Below are 17,056 nucleotides of genomic sequence, written 5' to 3' on the forward strand. Positions count from 1 at the left end.
GTGTGCTGTTAAAATTTAATATATTTTGTTGTTTTTTTATTACCAGCATTCACTGAAATATATAGTACCATATATGAAATAAAAACCTGTTTGCTGGAATATTATAATTTCACACACAAAAGCATATATTTCCCTTCACAAATCACTGAAAATAATATTTAAGAGACATGTAATGGAAGTGCTGAACTTACTTACTTGAAAAATAGTCTAGGCATCTGGGACTGGCAGAGTCACCGCCCAAAGCTTCTGCTCTGGAGAGAAGCCTCCCCAAGGCCTGTCTCCTGTGGGTTCTGTGGCCCAGAGCACCTAGCCAGGCCCCAGGGCTGTTCTTTGGGAATATTTTTATCAGTTTACAATGATGCTAGTTAGATCTGAATAAATAATTTTTCATAGCCTCTCATCATTGAATTATTTTCATCACTATTATGCAGATTTTTTTATTTTTTGAGAGAAAGAAAAGACAGGAAGGGAAGAGAGAGGAAGAAGAGAGATGAGAAGCATCAACTTAAGTTGCAGCACTTTAGTTGTTCATTGACTGCTTCTCATACGTGCCTTGACCAGGGCAGGGTGTGGGGAGGGGTCTCCAGCTGAGCCAGGGACCTCAAGGTTTCGAATCTGGGACCTCAGTGTTCCAGGTTGATGCTCTACCCACTGTCAGGCTATTATGCAGATTTTCAGTCAACTTTGGGGTAAACCATACCTCTTCACTAAAGATTGTACATACTTTTAACCTCTTGATAGGTATTAATCAGTATAAAAACTGGTACCCTCAGGACTACCCATCTTTGTGGCTCTGAGCACACAACACACTGCTTCTCTGTAGTTGCATTCATTCCCAAACCTGGACAGTATTTATTCCAAGTCAGAAGAGGTGAGTGTGTGAAAAGTACTTTCTTCCCTTCCAGAGAGCTTGTTTAGCATGTTAACATATGAGCTTTCTCAAAATCAATAGAGCTGCCTTACAGAAAATGCAGAGGGAGAAACAGCCTTACACCAAAGCTGGTGTTTGGGGACCTACTTGATATCTTCATGGGCACTTTGAAGATCACTCTTGTGATCGTGTGTATATTTGATTTCCATTCTTTTTTGAGGGGGAAGGAATTTTTTTCTCTAGTGAGAAGTGGGGAGGCAGAAAGACTCCCGCATGTACCCAACTGGGATCCACCTGGCATGCCCACCAGGGGGCGATGCTCCATTGCAACCAGAGCCATTCTAGCGCCTGAGGTAGAGGCCATGGAGCCATCCTCAGCTCCCAGGCCAACTTAACTCCAGTGGAGCCTTGGCTGTGGGAGGGGAAGAGAGAGACAGAAAGGAAGGAGAGAGGGAAGGGTGGAAAAATAGATGGGCGCCTCCCCTGTGTGCCCTGGCCAAGAATCAAACTCAGGACTTCCACACACCAGGCCAATGCTCTACCACTGAGCCAACCGGCCAGGGCTGACTTCTGTTCTTTTACTACCAAATATTTTACCATATAATTTCCCCCATATTAATTAATTAATATTAAATAATATTTATCAAGTGAATGTACCATGGCTGTCTTTGTTTTGTTTTGAACCACCATTCTCCTGTTACTGAGTATTTGAAAATTTGCAAGTATATATAATTTTGCAGTGAACATATTTGGGGGCGGGGGGTGCCACGGTTTATTTCCTTGGCTGAGTCCCCAGAACTGGAATTTCTGGGTTAAAGTGAATGAACGTGCTGTGACTGCGCAGGGCCTGTTCTCCCAGAGACTGTTCCTTCTCAGGAGCCAGGTCCACGTCCCTGTACAGACCCACCCCACCTGCAGTCTAGAAGCCGTGCTTATCTCCAGCCCCATGCTCACACTGGAGCCAGAGCTCATTTTATACACCAACCTCTTTAACAAGAAACATTCTATAAAGATCTTTTTATTCAGAACTCTGCACATCATGATTACAACTCTAGACAGCAATTCATAAGAATGTACATTTAGTCCTGGCCGCTGGCTCAGTGGAGAGCGTGTCAGTCCAGCGCCCAGGCAGGGCACACATAAGAAGCGACCATCTGCTTCTCTTCCCTGCCCCCTTCTCTCCCTCTTCCTCTCCCACAGCCAATAGTAGCTCAATTGGTTCGAGCACTGGCCCCAGACGGGTTGGAGGTAGACCCCAGTTGGGGCACATGGGCAGAGTCTGTCTCCCCTCCTCTCACTTAAAAAAGGAATTGAACAAGCATAGGCCAAAAGGAAGACTCCCTGTGGTTGGGATTACAGGTCATTTCTTTTGTGTTTATAATTTTCTGTGTTAGTTTATTATCCTTATGATTAAAGAAAGAGGAAGAATGTGTTTCTAAATTGAGTTGAGTAAGTGGGTGAAACAGACCAAGCCTTATGAGAATTCCCTTGTAAGCACAGAACTGAATCTCTGCTAATGCTGTCATGAGAAAATTCACCGGGCTGGTTCGATTATGATAGGTGAGGGAGAAAAGTGGCCCCACACGAGGCGTGCCCAGAGGGTGCTTGCACGCCGCAGCCCTGGGGCTGGAGGGGTGGGAACGGGGTGCAGCGTTCTGTGGAAGGTGCTCTGGCAGTTGCTGAGGGCACCCAGGGAGGCCCATCTTTGGTCAGGGGCTCGTGTCCTGTGAACATTTCTAACAGGCAGAGAAAACAAGTTATTCATAATGAAAGTTATCCTATGGCAGTTTGGCTTAAAAATAACTTTTTCTTCTGAAATGGTTACAGACCATTTACTAGCTTGTTACTCATTCTGTTATGTCAGTTGTGGCTGCTTGTATGTATACATTTTTTGAAAAGAATAACCTCAAGGTTTACAAAATGATTCCCTGATACCTTAGATTTAACACCAAATATGTAAAAATGACTGGTATTTGATTCGGGCCGGCATCTAGAGGTGTGCTAACAGATACAGTAGCCACTAGCTACTGGTGGCGTTTACATAAACAAATTAGAACCTCCGTTTCTCAGTCACACCAACCACGTCTCCAGGGCGTGGAGCTAGCAGCTCCCCTCCTACACAGTGCAGATGGAGCACCTGGACCAACCGGCACAGGACGTTCTCCCAGACAGCACTGTCCCAGAGGAAGAGACTCCTTTTTCTTTGCATGGTAACATGTGTATAGTGGTCCAAGGAGTTTAAATAGTGAGTATCTTGAAGACTTTTCTAAGCAAATTTGCAAGTTGCAAAAGATACCAAGTTGGGGTGGGAGTGCCCCCATTAGTGTCTACAGATGCAGACATCCTGGGTGCGCTCAGCAGGCCCCACTTACTTAGTCTACGGCCAGACCACTCTGAACGCGCCCGAGCTCGTCTGATCTCGGAAGCTAAGCGGGGTCAGGCCTGGTTAGTACTTGGAAGGGAGGCTCCACTTATTTAAAGAAACCTAGACCTGATGTGAATGAACTAATCTTGTTTACATTTGCCAAGCTTACTTGAAATATAACATGCTCACATATATGTTTAATGATTATTCTTGAGAAAAGCTGGCCTTTGTTGTTGCATAGTAGGTAGGTATCTGCTTCATTGAAAAGGACCCACCTGAACTAACAGTGGGAAATGCAAATTTGGAGCTTTCTTGACAGCACCTGTGTTTTCCCTGCAGGAGAACTGCGGCATATCACCAAGCTGAAGCCCTGGAGCCTGTTTGATGTACTCATGGAAAAGTATGGGTGGCCCCATGAAGATGCTGCACAGTTTACAGATTTCCTTATTCCGATGTTAGAAATGGTTCCAGAAAAGCGAGCCTCGGCTGGCGAATGCCTTCGGCATCCTTGGTTGAATTCTTAGCAGATTCTACAAATACAGCATTCTGAGCTAGCAAATGTTTCTCAGTACATTGGACCTAAACGGTGACTCTCATTCTTTTAACAGGATTACAAGTGAGCCGGCTTCATCCTCAGACCTTTATTTTGCTTTGAGGTACTGTTGTTTGACATTTTGCTTTTGTGCACTGTGATCCTGGGAAAGGGTAGTTTTCAGCTTGGTAGTTTACTGACCCACTTTCTTCTGGAAACAATAACACGTCTCTAAGCTTTGTGTTGTGTGGCATACAAATGTCAGTTTTTTTGAACAAAAAATACTTTCCCCTTGTGTTTTGGCAGGTTTTGTAACTATTTATGAAGAAATATTTTAGCTGAGTACTATATAATTTACAATCTTAAGAAATTATCAAGTTGGAACCAAGAAATAGCAAGGAAATGTACAATTTCATCTCTTGCAAAGGGACATCATTCCTGTATTATAGTATATGTAAATGCACCCTGTAAATGTTGATTTTCATTAAATATAGGATGGGAACTCCAATTTCAGAAAAGCTACCAAGTCTTGAGTGCTTTGTAGCCTAAGTTGCATGTAGTGGGCTCAGCTCCAGGGAGCTGTTTACACTTTTCATTCCAGAACAGTTCTTCTCACTGGATTTTAGACAAAGTGGTCTGGGTTGTCATTCCCTGTATGGCACTTTAAAGAAAGAAAAGGCATACTTCTCATTCTAAAGTACGTATTATAGTTTAGCATCCCCCTTCCTATTTTTGCATTTAATACTTTCAAGGAAAAACAACAATTTCCCTTTAAATTGAAATGGCCCAGTACCATGTGGCGTTGCCTTCTCTAAACAGTCTGAGTCTGCGTAGATTAAACTGGACAAGAGCAATGTGTTCAGTGTGTGGAGTGAAAATATATACATCTTTGGAAAATCTTGCTCGTGTTTATCTAGAACCAAGGTATGGCATATATAATTTGCAGTGCAGCAGGCAGAATGCTGACATCTCAGAGGTAACTGATCACGTTCATTCCGGAGGCATTTTTACCTGTGAATACAGCAAATCTTACTAGCTCTTTGTCTTTCCACACATTGAAGTTGAGAAAATGATTTCTTCTTTACAGGTTGCACACAATTTTGTTTATGCATTGCCTTAAAATTATAGAATCCAGGACACAAACCCTAATAGGCAATACAATTTTAGAATGTAATACAGAGGTATATTTAGCCTCTTTTAGAAGTCAGTGGATTGAATGCCAGTTGTTTTTTTTTTACATTTATTAAGGTGCCTCCTTTTTCTTAACTTTGTCCATTAACATTTATCCATATGCCTTTGCAATAACTAGATTGTGAAAAGATAACAAGTGTTGTAATAATAACCCATTGTTTGAGGTGCTTGCAGTTGTTTTGAAAATTAAAGTGTTTTCGGGATTATTTTCCAGACATTGCCTTGATCATTGGCCTATTTGAATCAATAGAATCAACATTTGCTATCCTTTTGTGTAGTGTAGCCAAAACTACAGGAAATAACATTCCTGTAACATGAATTAAGGCTTTATACATACAAGGAAATCATTGTTTTGTAAGGGCATAGAATGTGAATTTACAAAAGATGCTGTAGTATAGATTTAATACTTAGAATTTCAGTGATCCTTTTTCATTTGTTTTATGAAAAACATATTATACTTTATTTTGAGCATTATAGATTTTCTTTTTTGACAGTGTTCCCTGTGAGGGAACAAGATACATAATCTTCTTTGGAGTTAGCATTGTATCACATATCACTGTGTGGTGGAATATACGTTCATTTATGAAATGTGCTTGTAAGTTTTTCTAATGAGGCTACAAGTTCCCATGTAGGTTCTATACCAGATGGTGGCTGTAGAGCAGAGACGCTACCCACCATTTCCATAGGAACCAATCTTATAAGAACCATAGACATTTGTCTTCTCTAAGTCTAGACAAATTTTTATCAGGGATATCACCCACTTGAATGAAATTTATCTAATTCAGTTTTGAATGTTAGAAAATAAACTAGATTATGAATTTTGTAAGGATTTGTTCTTAATGATAAAATAGCCTAACTAGTTTACAATGTACAAAACAATTGTTCTAGAAGGAATATACATATTTGTATTAGGTATAGTGTGGTATTTAGCAGATTCTTGTAGTTTAATAATGCATTCTAAGCTAAGTGAAAACTGTTGGTTATGCAGAATACTATAACTAGTTCACTGGTTTTAGTTGAATGGTCACTGTCTAAAGTCTTCATGGAAAATGACAAGCAGGGGATCACATGTGACTATAGCAGGCTTAGCAGCTGGCAGTCTGGAAATTAGAGCTGCCCAAAGACAGAAGAAAGGTCACTATAAGAGCTTGAAATATGTGAGAACTGTTTTTCTGCTTCTTCCTGAACCTGGATCATATATAACTAGGTAACCCCTGTTCCTACTGGGGTAGAAAGCACTTCAGTTTGTATCCAGTTGAATTTAATTCTTAAATTCCATTTTTTCTTCCATTAATTTTTTTAACTTTAATGAAACTTTGGTAAAGAACAGTATTCGTGTGTCTGTATCCTTCATTATAGAGTCAAAGAATTATATAAGTCCGCAGTTAACAGAAAAGATTCTGCAGTTAACAAAAAGGATTCTGAATACATTATTTATGTAGTAGGCAAATCTATTAGAAATTTAAAATTCTTTAAAGAAATGAATATTGATATTGCACTGTGCTTAGTTCTACAGTGTTTGAAACTATCAGGATGGGTGATATAAAGCCATTTCTTCTTGGACAAGCATTTCTTTTGGTAAAGTAGGATTTTGTTTGATAAAGCAAGCATGGTAAAGTTGACCTAAGTTCTTTTAAAATTTGAAGCTGATTAGGATTGATCCCCAAACCCAGCTATGTCAATGTACTATCGTTAGCTAATTTTCAAAATGAAATGAAAAAAGTGTAAAATATGGCTTACATTACTGCCAAATCTTAGTAATTTCAGTCTGTTTACATTTTTCTCCAATGCACAGAATTTGTATACTGTGCCAAATTATGTCAAGTAATTGGACGATGAAAAAGTATTGACAAATAGTATCTCATTACTATTGGTTACACTTAAACTTCCTCCTGAGAGGTAGAGGACAAAAGAATAAGAATTTTTTATTTTTCCAGAATAGCATTTTATAGTTTAGCGTTAAAATGTTCATTTGAGAGGCCATTTTCATTTTACTTGCGAGATTTAAGAATTATCCCTTTCCTTTAGTTCTGTACAACAAATTTTTAAAAATTCCTTAGCAAAACAGTAAATGTTCACTTAAGGCTTTCAAACAATTTTGATTAACATTTCAATCTTGTTTTGAAAAGTACAAATTGGAAGTTCCTGTGTGTTTAGGCTAATACGCCATGTTGTCAAACAGTTGTTCTAAATTCTAATCTATAACTATGTCCTGTGCAATGCTTCAGTGGACAGGTCAGTCTGTGTGAGCAACAGAACACGTAAATGTACTGGGCATCTATGTCACAGTGTCCAGTCGCTCTTGCTTCTGAAAAAAAAAAAATGACAAGTAGGAACATGACAGGAACAACCCTTACTGCCTCTGATGCTTTCTGCAGTCCAGCTGAGGTAGTAGTTGCTAAAGAAAATGGAAGGATACTTTATAATTATACCACTTCCCCAAAATAAAATTTTTGTAAAAGCATTTACTTAAATGGATCCCAATCTTAGAAGCTGTAAAGGACAATTTGGTAAAACTGACATAATTGTGATTTATTAACATGAATTAAAATGCCCAACCAGTGCTTCAATGTGACAGTATATTTAAAATAAAAAAGAAATGAAAGGTCATGTACTGTACTACTTTCACAAAGATCACACAGTTTTGCAAAGACTTGTCATATGTACAATGCTATATATCAAATGAGAAAAGCTGTAAGCAATTATATACGCAAAAGAAATGCAGTATTTACAGTTTGTCAGGAGACATTAAAAATTATCTATACATTAAATTACATTTTGCTTGCAAATAACCGATAAAACAAAATGAGCCATGTCCACACCAAACTATAAAAATCTGTATTGCATTTTTTTATATCTAAGATGCACTCACAGAACTGACAGGAAAAAAATCCTCATAGTGCCATTGCTAAGCTCTGTACTTAATGCATATGTAAAAATAATATAGAAAACATTCACTAAATGAATTTGATTGCAACAATAAAAATTTTAAGTTCATGTAGCATCAATTCTACTGCCAGAAAAACAGCTGGAATGTTCACTTACAAAATAAAGATACCTAATTAATGGCTTAACAGCACATTTTTAAAGGAATTTTAAAAAGCAAAAATACAATGAAAAAGCACTGGTATGTTTTTTTGTTGTTTTTTTTTTGTTTTTGTTTTTTTAATACAAAGTTTCATGTACAAGCTTTAAAAAGTACCTTAACAGGTACATATGAAATACAGTTTATCTTACAGAACATTTTAAAAAATGTTTTGGGAGTCCCTTTTAATGCCACCCTGAACCATGGTAATTGTTCTGAAATGTTGGTGGCACCTGTGCTCTGTGAATTGGAATCTGCCCAGGCACTGGGGATGCCTGCTGAGGTCCCTGAACCCCATGTGGCAGAGCCACAGAACCAGGATGAGGACAGAACCCTGAAGCAGTAGGTGTTGGAATACTGTTTGGTCCTTGGGGCTGGAGATGAGGACCTGCGACGGGTAATGGACAATGTGGCCCTGTTCCAGAAGGCTGGTGCTGGGCCCCCGGTCCCAGAGTGGCATGATGTGTAGCTTGTGAGGGGTAAGGGGGTACAGCGGGGTGAGTACTTGAAGGAAAAAGTGGAGGTCCTTGATGAGGTGGATGGTGTAAGGCTTGAGCAGATGTGGGGTGCCCAGAAGCCAAAACACTGGAAGGGGGAGGGGGCGGTGGGGGTGGAGGTGCTGCACTGACATGCTGGTGTTGTGCTTGTAGACCTTGGAGTCCTGTGGTAGGATGGGGCGGTGGGTGGTGGTGAGGGGCAGGACCAGGAGGTGGAGGGGGTGGGGGCAGATGGTGTCCAGCAGTTTGAGCATGAATATGTGACCCAGGGGTGACAGCGTGAACAGGCCCTACTACGTGTGCTACAGAGTGTTGCTGATGGGAAGCTGGCTGTTGCACGAGGTGTGGTCCTGGCGCAGGTGGTGGAGGAGGAGGGGGTGGGACGACGGAAGAAGTCGGATGGTGAACAGTAGTAGGGTTCTGAGAAGGCAAAAAGTGCCCTGGAGTAACATGGTGTCCTGGAACTGTTTGCTGGCTTGTGGTGCCAGGAAGTGCTTGATTTGGTCCTGATGTAAACACAGTTTGTTGGGGAAGACTAGCTTTAAGCTGATTATAATTCTGAAAGTTTGCAGAGGGCTGCTGGTTTTGATAGTAAGACGGAGGGGGCGGAGGGGGTGGAGGGGGCGGAGCCGTGCTGTTCAGACTTGGTTGGTTAAACTGACTGTATGTCGCTGAAGATTGTCCTGAGGGTGTCTGTGTAAATAGCGCTCCAGAAGGGGCCTGCTGAGCACTGGCTTGAAGGCCCTGTGCCGCTGGATAGAAGTTTCTCTGAGGCTCTCGCTGAGGTGTTCCAACTTGAGGGGGCTGTGAGTGATGAGGCCTGTAGGGAGAGCCAAGCTGCTGTGCCGGAGGCTTTGGTGAAAGGTAACCGTGCTGGGCGGGAGCATGGGGCGTGGATGGCTTCGGGGGATTCTCAACGTGAGGGGACGGAGGACAGTGCAGTTTCACTGATGCAGAAGGCGGCTTCTGGGAAAGGTGCTCAGACGAGTTACGAATGAGTGGCTGAGGAGGGTGGTTCTTTGAAAGTGCTTGGGCGTTATTTAATAGCTGTTTTTGTTGGAGTTCTGTTTTCAGGTGAACAGCATTCTCAGCTTCTGACACAGTGGCTGTCGCCTCCCACTGGGAATCTGGTTTTGTGAGTATTTTCCCATGTGGTTGAACAGGAATTACAGGCCCCGGTGAACCAGGCTACGAAAAGAAAAACATAAGTTTAAGAAACATTTTTTATATATTTTATATATTGAGGCTTGTTATATTGGTATTTAATGTCATTTCAATATCAATTTTAAAAAGGGACAGGGAATAAGATCGGGTTGAGAGGTCAATTACAGAGGCATGGGATGTCTAGGTCAATTAAGAGGTTGTGGTAATAGCTTAAACTTTAGTCCCTGAAATTTTACCGAAGACACGTTAAGGAAATAGTGATCTTTAAATTTAATCTTTTTTTCCCCTTAAGCAATGAAATCTGTTCTGACTGAAATTTCTACACCCAACGTAATGATAAATTGGTTTGGGTAAAAAAGTTACTCCCCAAACTGTTCTGGTTATAACTCCTTTTACATTGCTCAAATATAAATAATCCAGTACAAGACTACTGGATAAAGATTCCCCACCTTAGTTACCAACGTTATTGATGCATTCTATTCACATATTCATGATCCAGGATTGACACAGCAGTTCTTTTAAATGACTGTCACCTAACCTTTTGTTTTCAGAGAATTTTACGAAAAGACAATGAATAATTTCCTAGACACCAACAGAATAGGGGTGAAACTCTTGGAGAAAATGTAAGCTGCTAAGTGCATTGAGAAAGTTTAGTCACATTTTGACAGGAGAAGTGTCTGGAAAGTACAAACTGATAACCTGATACAGAGAAAGACCTGTGTGCATATCCACTTTTCTGAATGACCAGTCACAGGTGGCATAATTACCTTGCTTATTTTGGAAGGGCTTTTACAAGTATTTTGAGAAGTATTTGGAGATAGACATTCATTTGTAGTCATGGGTTCTAGACTTTCTGGATCAGGATCTGTAAAGCAGAAGAAATGTATATATTAAGTGCAAATTCCATGGTGAATGCCACCTCCTACTAGCACTACAAAGAATGTGTATTCTGCTACCCACACCAACTTTTATACTCTCCTTTCTGGTTTAAAAAGGTACTCAAAACCACAACCATGATAGGTCACCTGCTTACTGACCTTCCATAACTTCTCTGAAAGAAGGGACTGTGCCCTTGGGTTGCAACTGGGGAATGTGGTTTGAATGAGATGAAGGTGAAGACGGAACATGACTCGGTGAACATGGGGCACATGGTGACTCTCCCCCTAGAGACGAAGCAGAACCAGACCCAGAGAGAACATTAGAGCTGCAGAGGGCGGGTGCAGGGTGAGTAGCTGACTCCACGTTTTGGCAAAGGAACAAGTTCACTTACCACTATCTTTATCCTTTCGGTGATCACTGAGAAGTAACGCTCTCTGGTAACTCCTTTCTCTCACCTGCTCCACTGAAGTTGAGGCAGTCCTTTCAAATAAAATCATACCAATTAATCATCAATTCAGAGAAGCTGCTGCTAGCTATTCTGTCCCTTTATTGTCAAAACATCCTCTCAGAGCAAGAAAACGCTTTTGTGTTAAGCTTTGAAAATAATGGGATTTTTTTAACAGCTTTCAAAACTGATATTTTTATTTCAAAAAGGGATTTTTATTTTTATCCCCTTTTATCTGAAGTACTCAAGCAGATTCCATTTTCCTTTGTCTTAAGCAATTTCTTGGTGAAAGGATGAGGGCGGGGTGGTTTAGAAGGTAGTGCATTAACATTCAGAATGTTACTTCAGGTTACCAAAGGTACAAAATATACCCTTTACAAATGACCTTGTATCTGGATTGTAAAGCTCTCAAGGGCAAGGGGACCAAGGAGCAAAGGGAAGTGGCCTCCCTCTGCCAAGATGCATCCTATATGCTGCTTCTCCTACTGAAGAAACACTATACTTCCTGGTTCTTTCAAGGTAACTGATAAAGGAATTGCAGGATTGTTGACTATGATAAAGCTGCTTTGGAGAGGAATACTTATGTGAAAACTATCAAGGAGTAAACACAATGGACCTTTAACAACACATCAGCAAAGAGAATCTTTCAAAATTATGTCCACAAATCTCTATCTGCTTAGCTTTGGGAGAACAACAACAAACAGGAAGAGCATTAACAAACCCTTGTTGTGTTCAGAATAGCGTGCTTCAGATGTTTACAAGTAACGAAGACTGTTAAGTGTAAGGTATACTACTTGTAGTTACCAATGAGGTGTTCAAACAGGCTTACCACTGAACTTCTGGCTCATTCTTCTCAGTGGCAGAGACTTCCTTAACAGGACAGTTATTGCTGGTTTCTTCTGAAGAAGCATTATAAACTGTAGCTGGTGTTGGTAAAGGTAGACTAGCAGTGCTTTCTACCTGCTCCTCATTTTCACTCCTGTTGGCACACCCATCACCATTGTTGCTGAAGTTCCCACTTGTATTTGGTGATACACTAACCAGTGGAAAGTGTTCTGTCTTAGAACCACTTTTCCTTGCTTCACGTTGTCTTTTACGGTATTCTAATAGAGAAACCTTAAGAAAGATAAGGAAAAAGATATATTTTATTCTTGTTTTATATGTCAGAGTCTATTTTCTAAACAATTACTATATTTATATTAGGAAAATTATATAAAATAATTTGATTTTGAACAAATAATAATAATTATCAAATGCCTACTATAGACCAGGCATCGTATTTAATGATTTACATACATTATTATCTCATTTAAGCCTCAGAACAACCCTATGAAATAGGTATATTATCATCCCCATTTTACAGATGAGGAAATTGAGTAACTCACTCACTCAAGGTCACACAGCTGGTGAGTGTTGGAGCCGGGATTCGAACCTAGGTCTTACTTGAAAGCCCGTGCTCTTTCCACTATACTACATTGCTTCCCACAAAGTTGCCAACTGGACTCTGTTACAAAAATTAAAAGCACACATCACTAAAATTCTTTGACTTATCAAGCAATAACCCTATTAACAAAATAAGTGTTGTAGTTTCTCCCATTTCTCTGAAGTACAGCATTCTAATTGTCTTATTATGTATGGCCGAACAAATAATAGTGTTAAATCAGGGAATTTATTATTTATATCAGGGGTCCCCAAACTGCGGCCATTTATCCGGCCCCGCCACACTTCCGGAAGGGGCACCTCTTTCATTGGTGGTCAGTGAGAGGAGCATAGTTCCCGTTGAAATACTGGTCAGTTTGTTGATTTAAATTTACTTGTTCTTTATTTTAAATATTGGATTTGTTCCTGTTTTGTTTTTTTACTTTAAAATAAGATATGTGCAGTGTGCATAGGGATTTGTTCATAGTTTTTTTTATAGTCCGGCCCTCCAACAGTCTGAGGGACAGTGAACTGGCCCCCTGTGTAAAAAGTTTGGGGACCCCTGATTTATATAGTACTTAGACTTTTCAAAATACAAAAACTGAGGAAAGAGGCATTTCTTCTATGCAAGGCTACCTGATGTATATAAAATAAGGGTGATAACAAATATACAACTTTGTTTATTTGATTGGGAAGTGGTTATCATATTTTTAAAAGTTATTCTTTTGGTTAAAATATTCATCTCAAGGTTTCGATCTCTGAAACCATGCTCCTCATGGTTTAATAGGTTTAATAATTTTCCATAGGACAAGGTGTTTTACTTCTCTGTAGATATTTTCTAATTAATTGGGCATTTATAAAAGGTATAAAAATGTACACATCAAAAATTAAACTTGAATAACTAACTATATGAATGCCTTACATAATACCTTATAACTAGTAATTACCCTTATGAAGACTATGAAAACAACACTATTAAAAGGACTATAAATCTTTAAATTTGTAACCTTTTTCTTTTGTGGTGGATTCTGGGGTGTGCAACTTCCGTCGATCAAATTGTCATTAACAGTCCGTCCGAAACCAGATACAAGCCCATCTTCTGAAGTACAGAACACAGGTGTTTCCATGAACAAGCCTCTAGTATCATCCTGCATCAGGCACTTTGACTCACTTATTCGGAAGCCTCCTCCAACCTCCAACTGATGTGAGGGTGTCAGGTCCCTCAAGTTAGAGTTTACTGAGAAGCTGACGCCTGCTCGGTCAGGACTCTTTCCCCAGGAAGAATACATCGTGCCCCGCCCGGAGTGCGTAGGCTCCAGCTGGCTGCTAGTGTCAGCCCTGTCATGTGCAGGTGTTTCCATGCTCTTATGTAAGGCAGTCTGTTCGACTGCATCGAGTCCCAGTTGAAGGTCTGAGACAGATTCCTTTTCTCCGGGGCACTGCCTGTTAACTTCAGTCCTACTCCTAGGGCTGGTATAACCAATAGTCTTTATTTCTTGAAGACCAAGTTCAGTTAAATTAAAATTTCTAAAAGGCCCCAAGGTTAACATGGTTGAAGGTCTGTCATATCCCTGTTTATAGAAAAAAAGAAAAATTATACAACCACATCTTGAGACTTTTAAATCTAATAATTATTAAAGGAAAATAACAATGCTAAGAAAAAGTCACCAATTTAAATAACCTTTTATTTGAATAAACCCCTTACCTCTTGACTGTAAGTGCGTCTCTTAATTTCTGGAGAACTTTCTGGGGAAGAAATATTCTATATAAAGGGAAATAATTAGAATTGAAAATTAAAATATATAACTAAATCCATAATAGCTATATAAATGAAAACTTAAAATGAGAAACTACTACACAGACTTTGGTTTTAAACTTTTTACTTCCCTTTCCCATATAAGATCATCTCCTTGCTTTATGGTCAGTTTGATACAGTCTTTGGTCTGACTCTCTATATCAATAAGATGAAAGGTATAAGTATTTTAATAAAAATTTAGAAGTTCAAATTTACAAAATGCGTGTTCTAAATTTTCTTTCAGTTTCTTAAAAACTTATAATCTGAGTAAACTAGTTGTTAAAGGGGAAAATTAAAAACGATTAAAGTAACCCCATCAACACAATAAATTAAAATAAATAAAAAATTTAAAAATAAAAAAAATAAAGTAACCCCATCCCCATGAGTTAACTTTCATTTAAATTTCTCACCTCAAAGTGCACGCTATTTCCTGGTGTGCCAGGAGTTACTGGGGTAACTGGTGAATAAATGGGTTTATAACCATTTTTACAAGATTCATCATCTGATTTTACTCGTGGAGGAGTGGCGAATGATGGGTCCATAGGAGTAATATCTATGTGGGTTGGTGTAGCATATGGTGAAGGATTAGGGGTGGAGGTTTCTGAGTAAGCTGAATCTAGCAACTGATAGAGTCTTCGTTTTTTTAGTGGTGTAGTTAAATCTGTTGGGTAAAATAATTTGTAAGAAATTATACTGCTGGTATTTGCTACAAAAATCAAAACGTCAATAGTAGTAATAATAAAGATGTTCACTCTCCCCCAAATAATTTAGGGTTTTTAAAAATACTAATATGAAACACTCTCCACACTCCCTCCCAACTTTGTTAATTTCCTTGTTGGCATGTATTATCTTGCCAGAACACTCACAGGCCTAGGAGGTCTCTAAGAAACCTCAGAAGTAGAGATGTTAATTTAACTGATTTCTAAGAGGTTTTTTTTTTAACCTGTTTGAAAAGCAGCCAACCCAAAAGCCAAAACTAGTCCAAAAATTCAACCAGAAGCCCCAACAGATAGAACATGATACTGCAAATTAAGATTTTCATGTCAATCTTCATCAAAAAGTTGGAAAACAGCCTGACCAGTTGGTGGCGCAGTGGATATAGAGCATCGGAAACCTGAGGTCACCAGCTTGAGCATGGGCTCATCCAGCTTGAGCACAGCATAGATGTGACCCCATGCTTGAGCTCAAGGTCACTGGCTTGAACAAGGGGTCACTTGCTCTGCTGTAGCACCCCACCCCCACCCCATCAAGGCACATATGAGAATGCAATCAATGAACAACTAAGGAGCTGCAATGAGGAACTGATGCTTCTCATCTCTCTCCCTTCCTGTCTATCCCTTCCCTATCTGTCCCCCTCTCTCTGTCAAAAAAAGTTTTTAAAAAATGGAGACCAGAAATGAGAAAATACATATGACAAAGTGCTTCTGTAAAAGATAATAACCAAAATATGCCTGTCATACACTTATATAACTGGCCATTTTTTTCACATTAAAACAATACTGAAAAAATGATACCTGGAAGGGAACAGCTTTCATTTAATAGTAGTGGACTTTTATTTTCACCATTAACTATAGGACTTCTGGATCTTTCTTGACAGGGTAAATTAAATCTATGTAAAATTGTTGAGTTTTCTTCTTCTAAAGCTTGTTTCAACCATCGCTGAAATACATGAAACAATAAATGAATAGCAATCAGTTTGTTGCTGTTTATAGCCTAAAAACATAGAGTCGATTCCAAAAGCATTTCACTACCAAGAATGAGATTGACATTCGGCTCATCCTAGAGATTTATACCCAAAGACAAATTTACCTTCTTGCATGAGCCAGAAATGTTTTCAGTAGGTTCTTTTCTTCTCCTTTTCTCTGAAAGGAATGGTGAAGTAAATCTAATATAGTGCTTAGGAGTGGAGTACACATGGGGGCTGTACGTGAGACCTGGTAAAGAATTGAGCTGTGTAGCTAGCACTTCAGGGTCTGTGGTTATGCGCAAAGGCCTTTCTGAAAGGCTGTCTGAAGGTTTTCCTGTCTTCTCATTCTTCTCACTTAACCATTCACTGACCAAGTGCTAGAGAAAAGAAAAATTTGAATCACTATATATGTAATTACACAGATTTTCTAATACCCAGTTTGAAATGATTACTTAAAAATGATATATTAATTTAATCATTCGTGTATGATGTCCCCTGCCAAAAAATCAATGTCTTTCTATATTTCCTTGTCTATCACTACTCTTTCCTAATTTTCTGTACACAATAATACTTGGTAGAAACAAAACAAATGGTAACTTGTAAAACAGTAAAATCTAGGCAACTTCACCATCTTATAAACACAAACACTAAATTTAAGTTTGTTACAGTTTCTGTTACAGGTAAGTCCGATTAGGGACAGTGGTTTTCTACCCTGGCTGCCCATCAAACTGTCCAGGTGAAACCAGTGCACATACAATCGGGCAGAGGGGACTATCAGCATTGATAATCACTACTGACTGAAGACGTTTGACCAGGAATTTAAATTATGGCATCACAAGCATTTAATCAAGTAATAATAAGCAGGGATGATGTCATATATATAATCAAGAAAGAGCTGCTTTTTAAAACCTTTTTCCTTTCACTAACCAAAATTACAAAGAAAAGTTGCAATTGTTTTTCTTTTCCTTCCAAAGAGGGCAAAAAATAATTGCTCACTGATAAGGCAAGGAATAGCTTGTTTGCTCAAGATCTATAGTGCCGCCCTGGCCGGTTGGCTCAGCGGTAGAGCGTCGGCCTAGCGTGCGGAGGACCTGGGTTCGATTCCCGGCCAGGGCACATAGGAGAA

At 39.4% G+C, this 17,056-nt stretch overlaps 2 protein-coding genes across 13 annotated transcripts in view; one reads left to right on the top strand and one right to left on the bottom strand.

The window, feature by feature from the left end:
• SRPK2 (SRSF protein kinase 2) overlaps positions 1–4,290 on the top strand; it is a 308,829-nt gene extending 304,539 nt beyond the window's left edge. For all 8 annotated transcript variants that reach the window (XM_066240509.1, XM_066240511.1, XM_066240512.1 and 5 more), the window contains one exon: positions 3,576–4,290. In XM_066240509.1, coding sequence (XP_066096606.1) covers positions 3,576–3,760 — 185 coding nt within the window. In that variant the 3' untranslated portion in view covers positions 3,761–4,290. The remainder of the gene's footprint in view (positions 1–3,575) is intronic.
• A 3,175-nt stretch (positions 4,291–7,465) lies between these two features.
• Positions 7,466–17,056, bottom strand: part of KMT2E (lysine methyltransferase 2E (inactive)) — a 106,607-nt gene continuing 97,016 nt past the window's right edge. For 4 of the 5 annotated variants that reach the window (XM_066240505.1, XM_066240503.1, XM_066240504.1 and 1 more), the window contains 10 exons: positions 16,053–16,307; positions 15,758–15,902; positions 14,654–14,904; positions 14,154–14,210; positions 13,456–14,019; positions 11,859–12,145; positions 10,976–11,064; positions 10,743–10,868; positions 10,473–10,570; positions 7,466–9,729 (listed from right to left, as the gene is read on the bottom strand). In XM_066240505.1, coding sequence (XP_066096602.1) covers positions 8,230–9,729; positions 10,473–10,570; positions 10,743–10,868; positions 10,976–11,064; positions 11,859–12,145; positions 13,456–14,019; positions 14,154–14,210; positions 14,654–14,904; positions 15,758–15,902; positions 16,053–16,307 — 3,372 coding nt within the window. In that variant the 3' untranslated portion in view covers positions 7,466–8,229. The remainder of the gene's footprint in view (positions 9,730–10,472; positions 10,571–10,742; positions 10,869–10,975; positions 11,065–11,858; positions 12,146–13,455; positions 14,020–14,153; positions 14,211–14,653; positions 14,905–15,757; positions 15,903–16,052; positions 16,308–17,056) is intronic. The other variant, XM_066240506.1, reaches the window with a different exon arrangement.

This window comes from Saccopteryx bilineata, chromosome 7 (genome assembly GCF_036850765.1).
Source record: "Saccopteryx bilineata isolate mSacBil1 chromosome 7, mSacBil1_pri_phased_curated, whole genome shotgun sequence".
Classification (NCBI taxonomy): Eukaryota; Metazoa; Chordata; class Mammalia; order Chiroptera; family Emballonuridae; genus Saccopteryx; species Saccopteryx bilineata.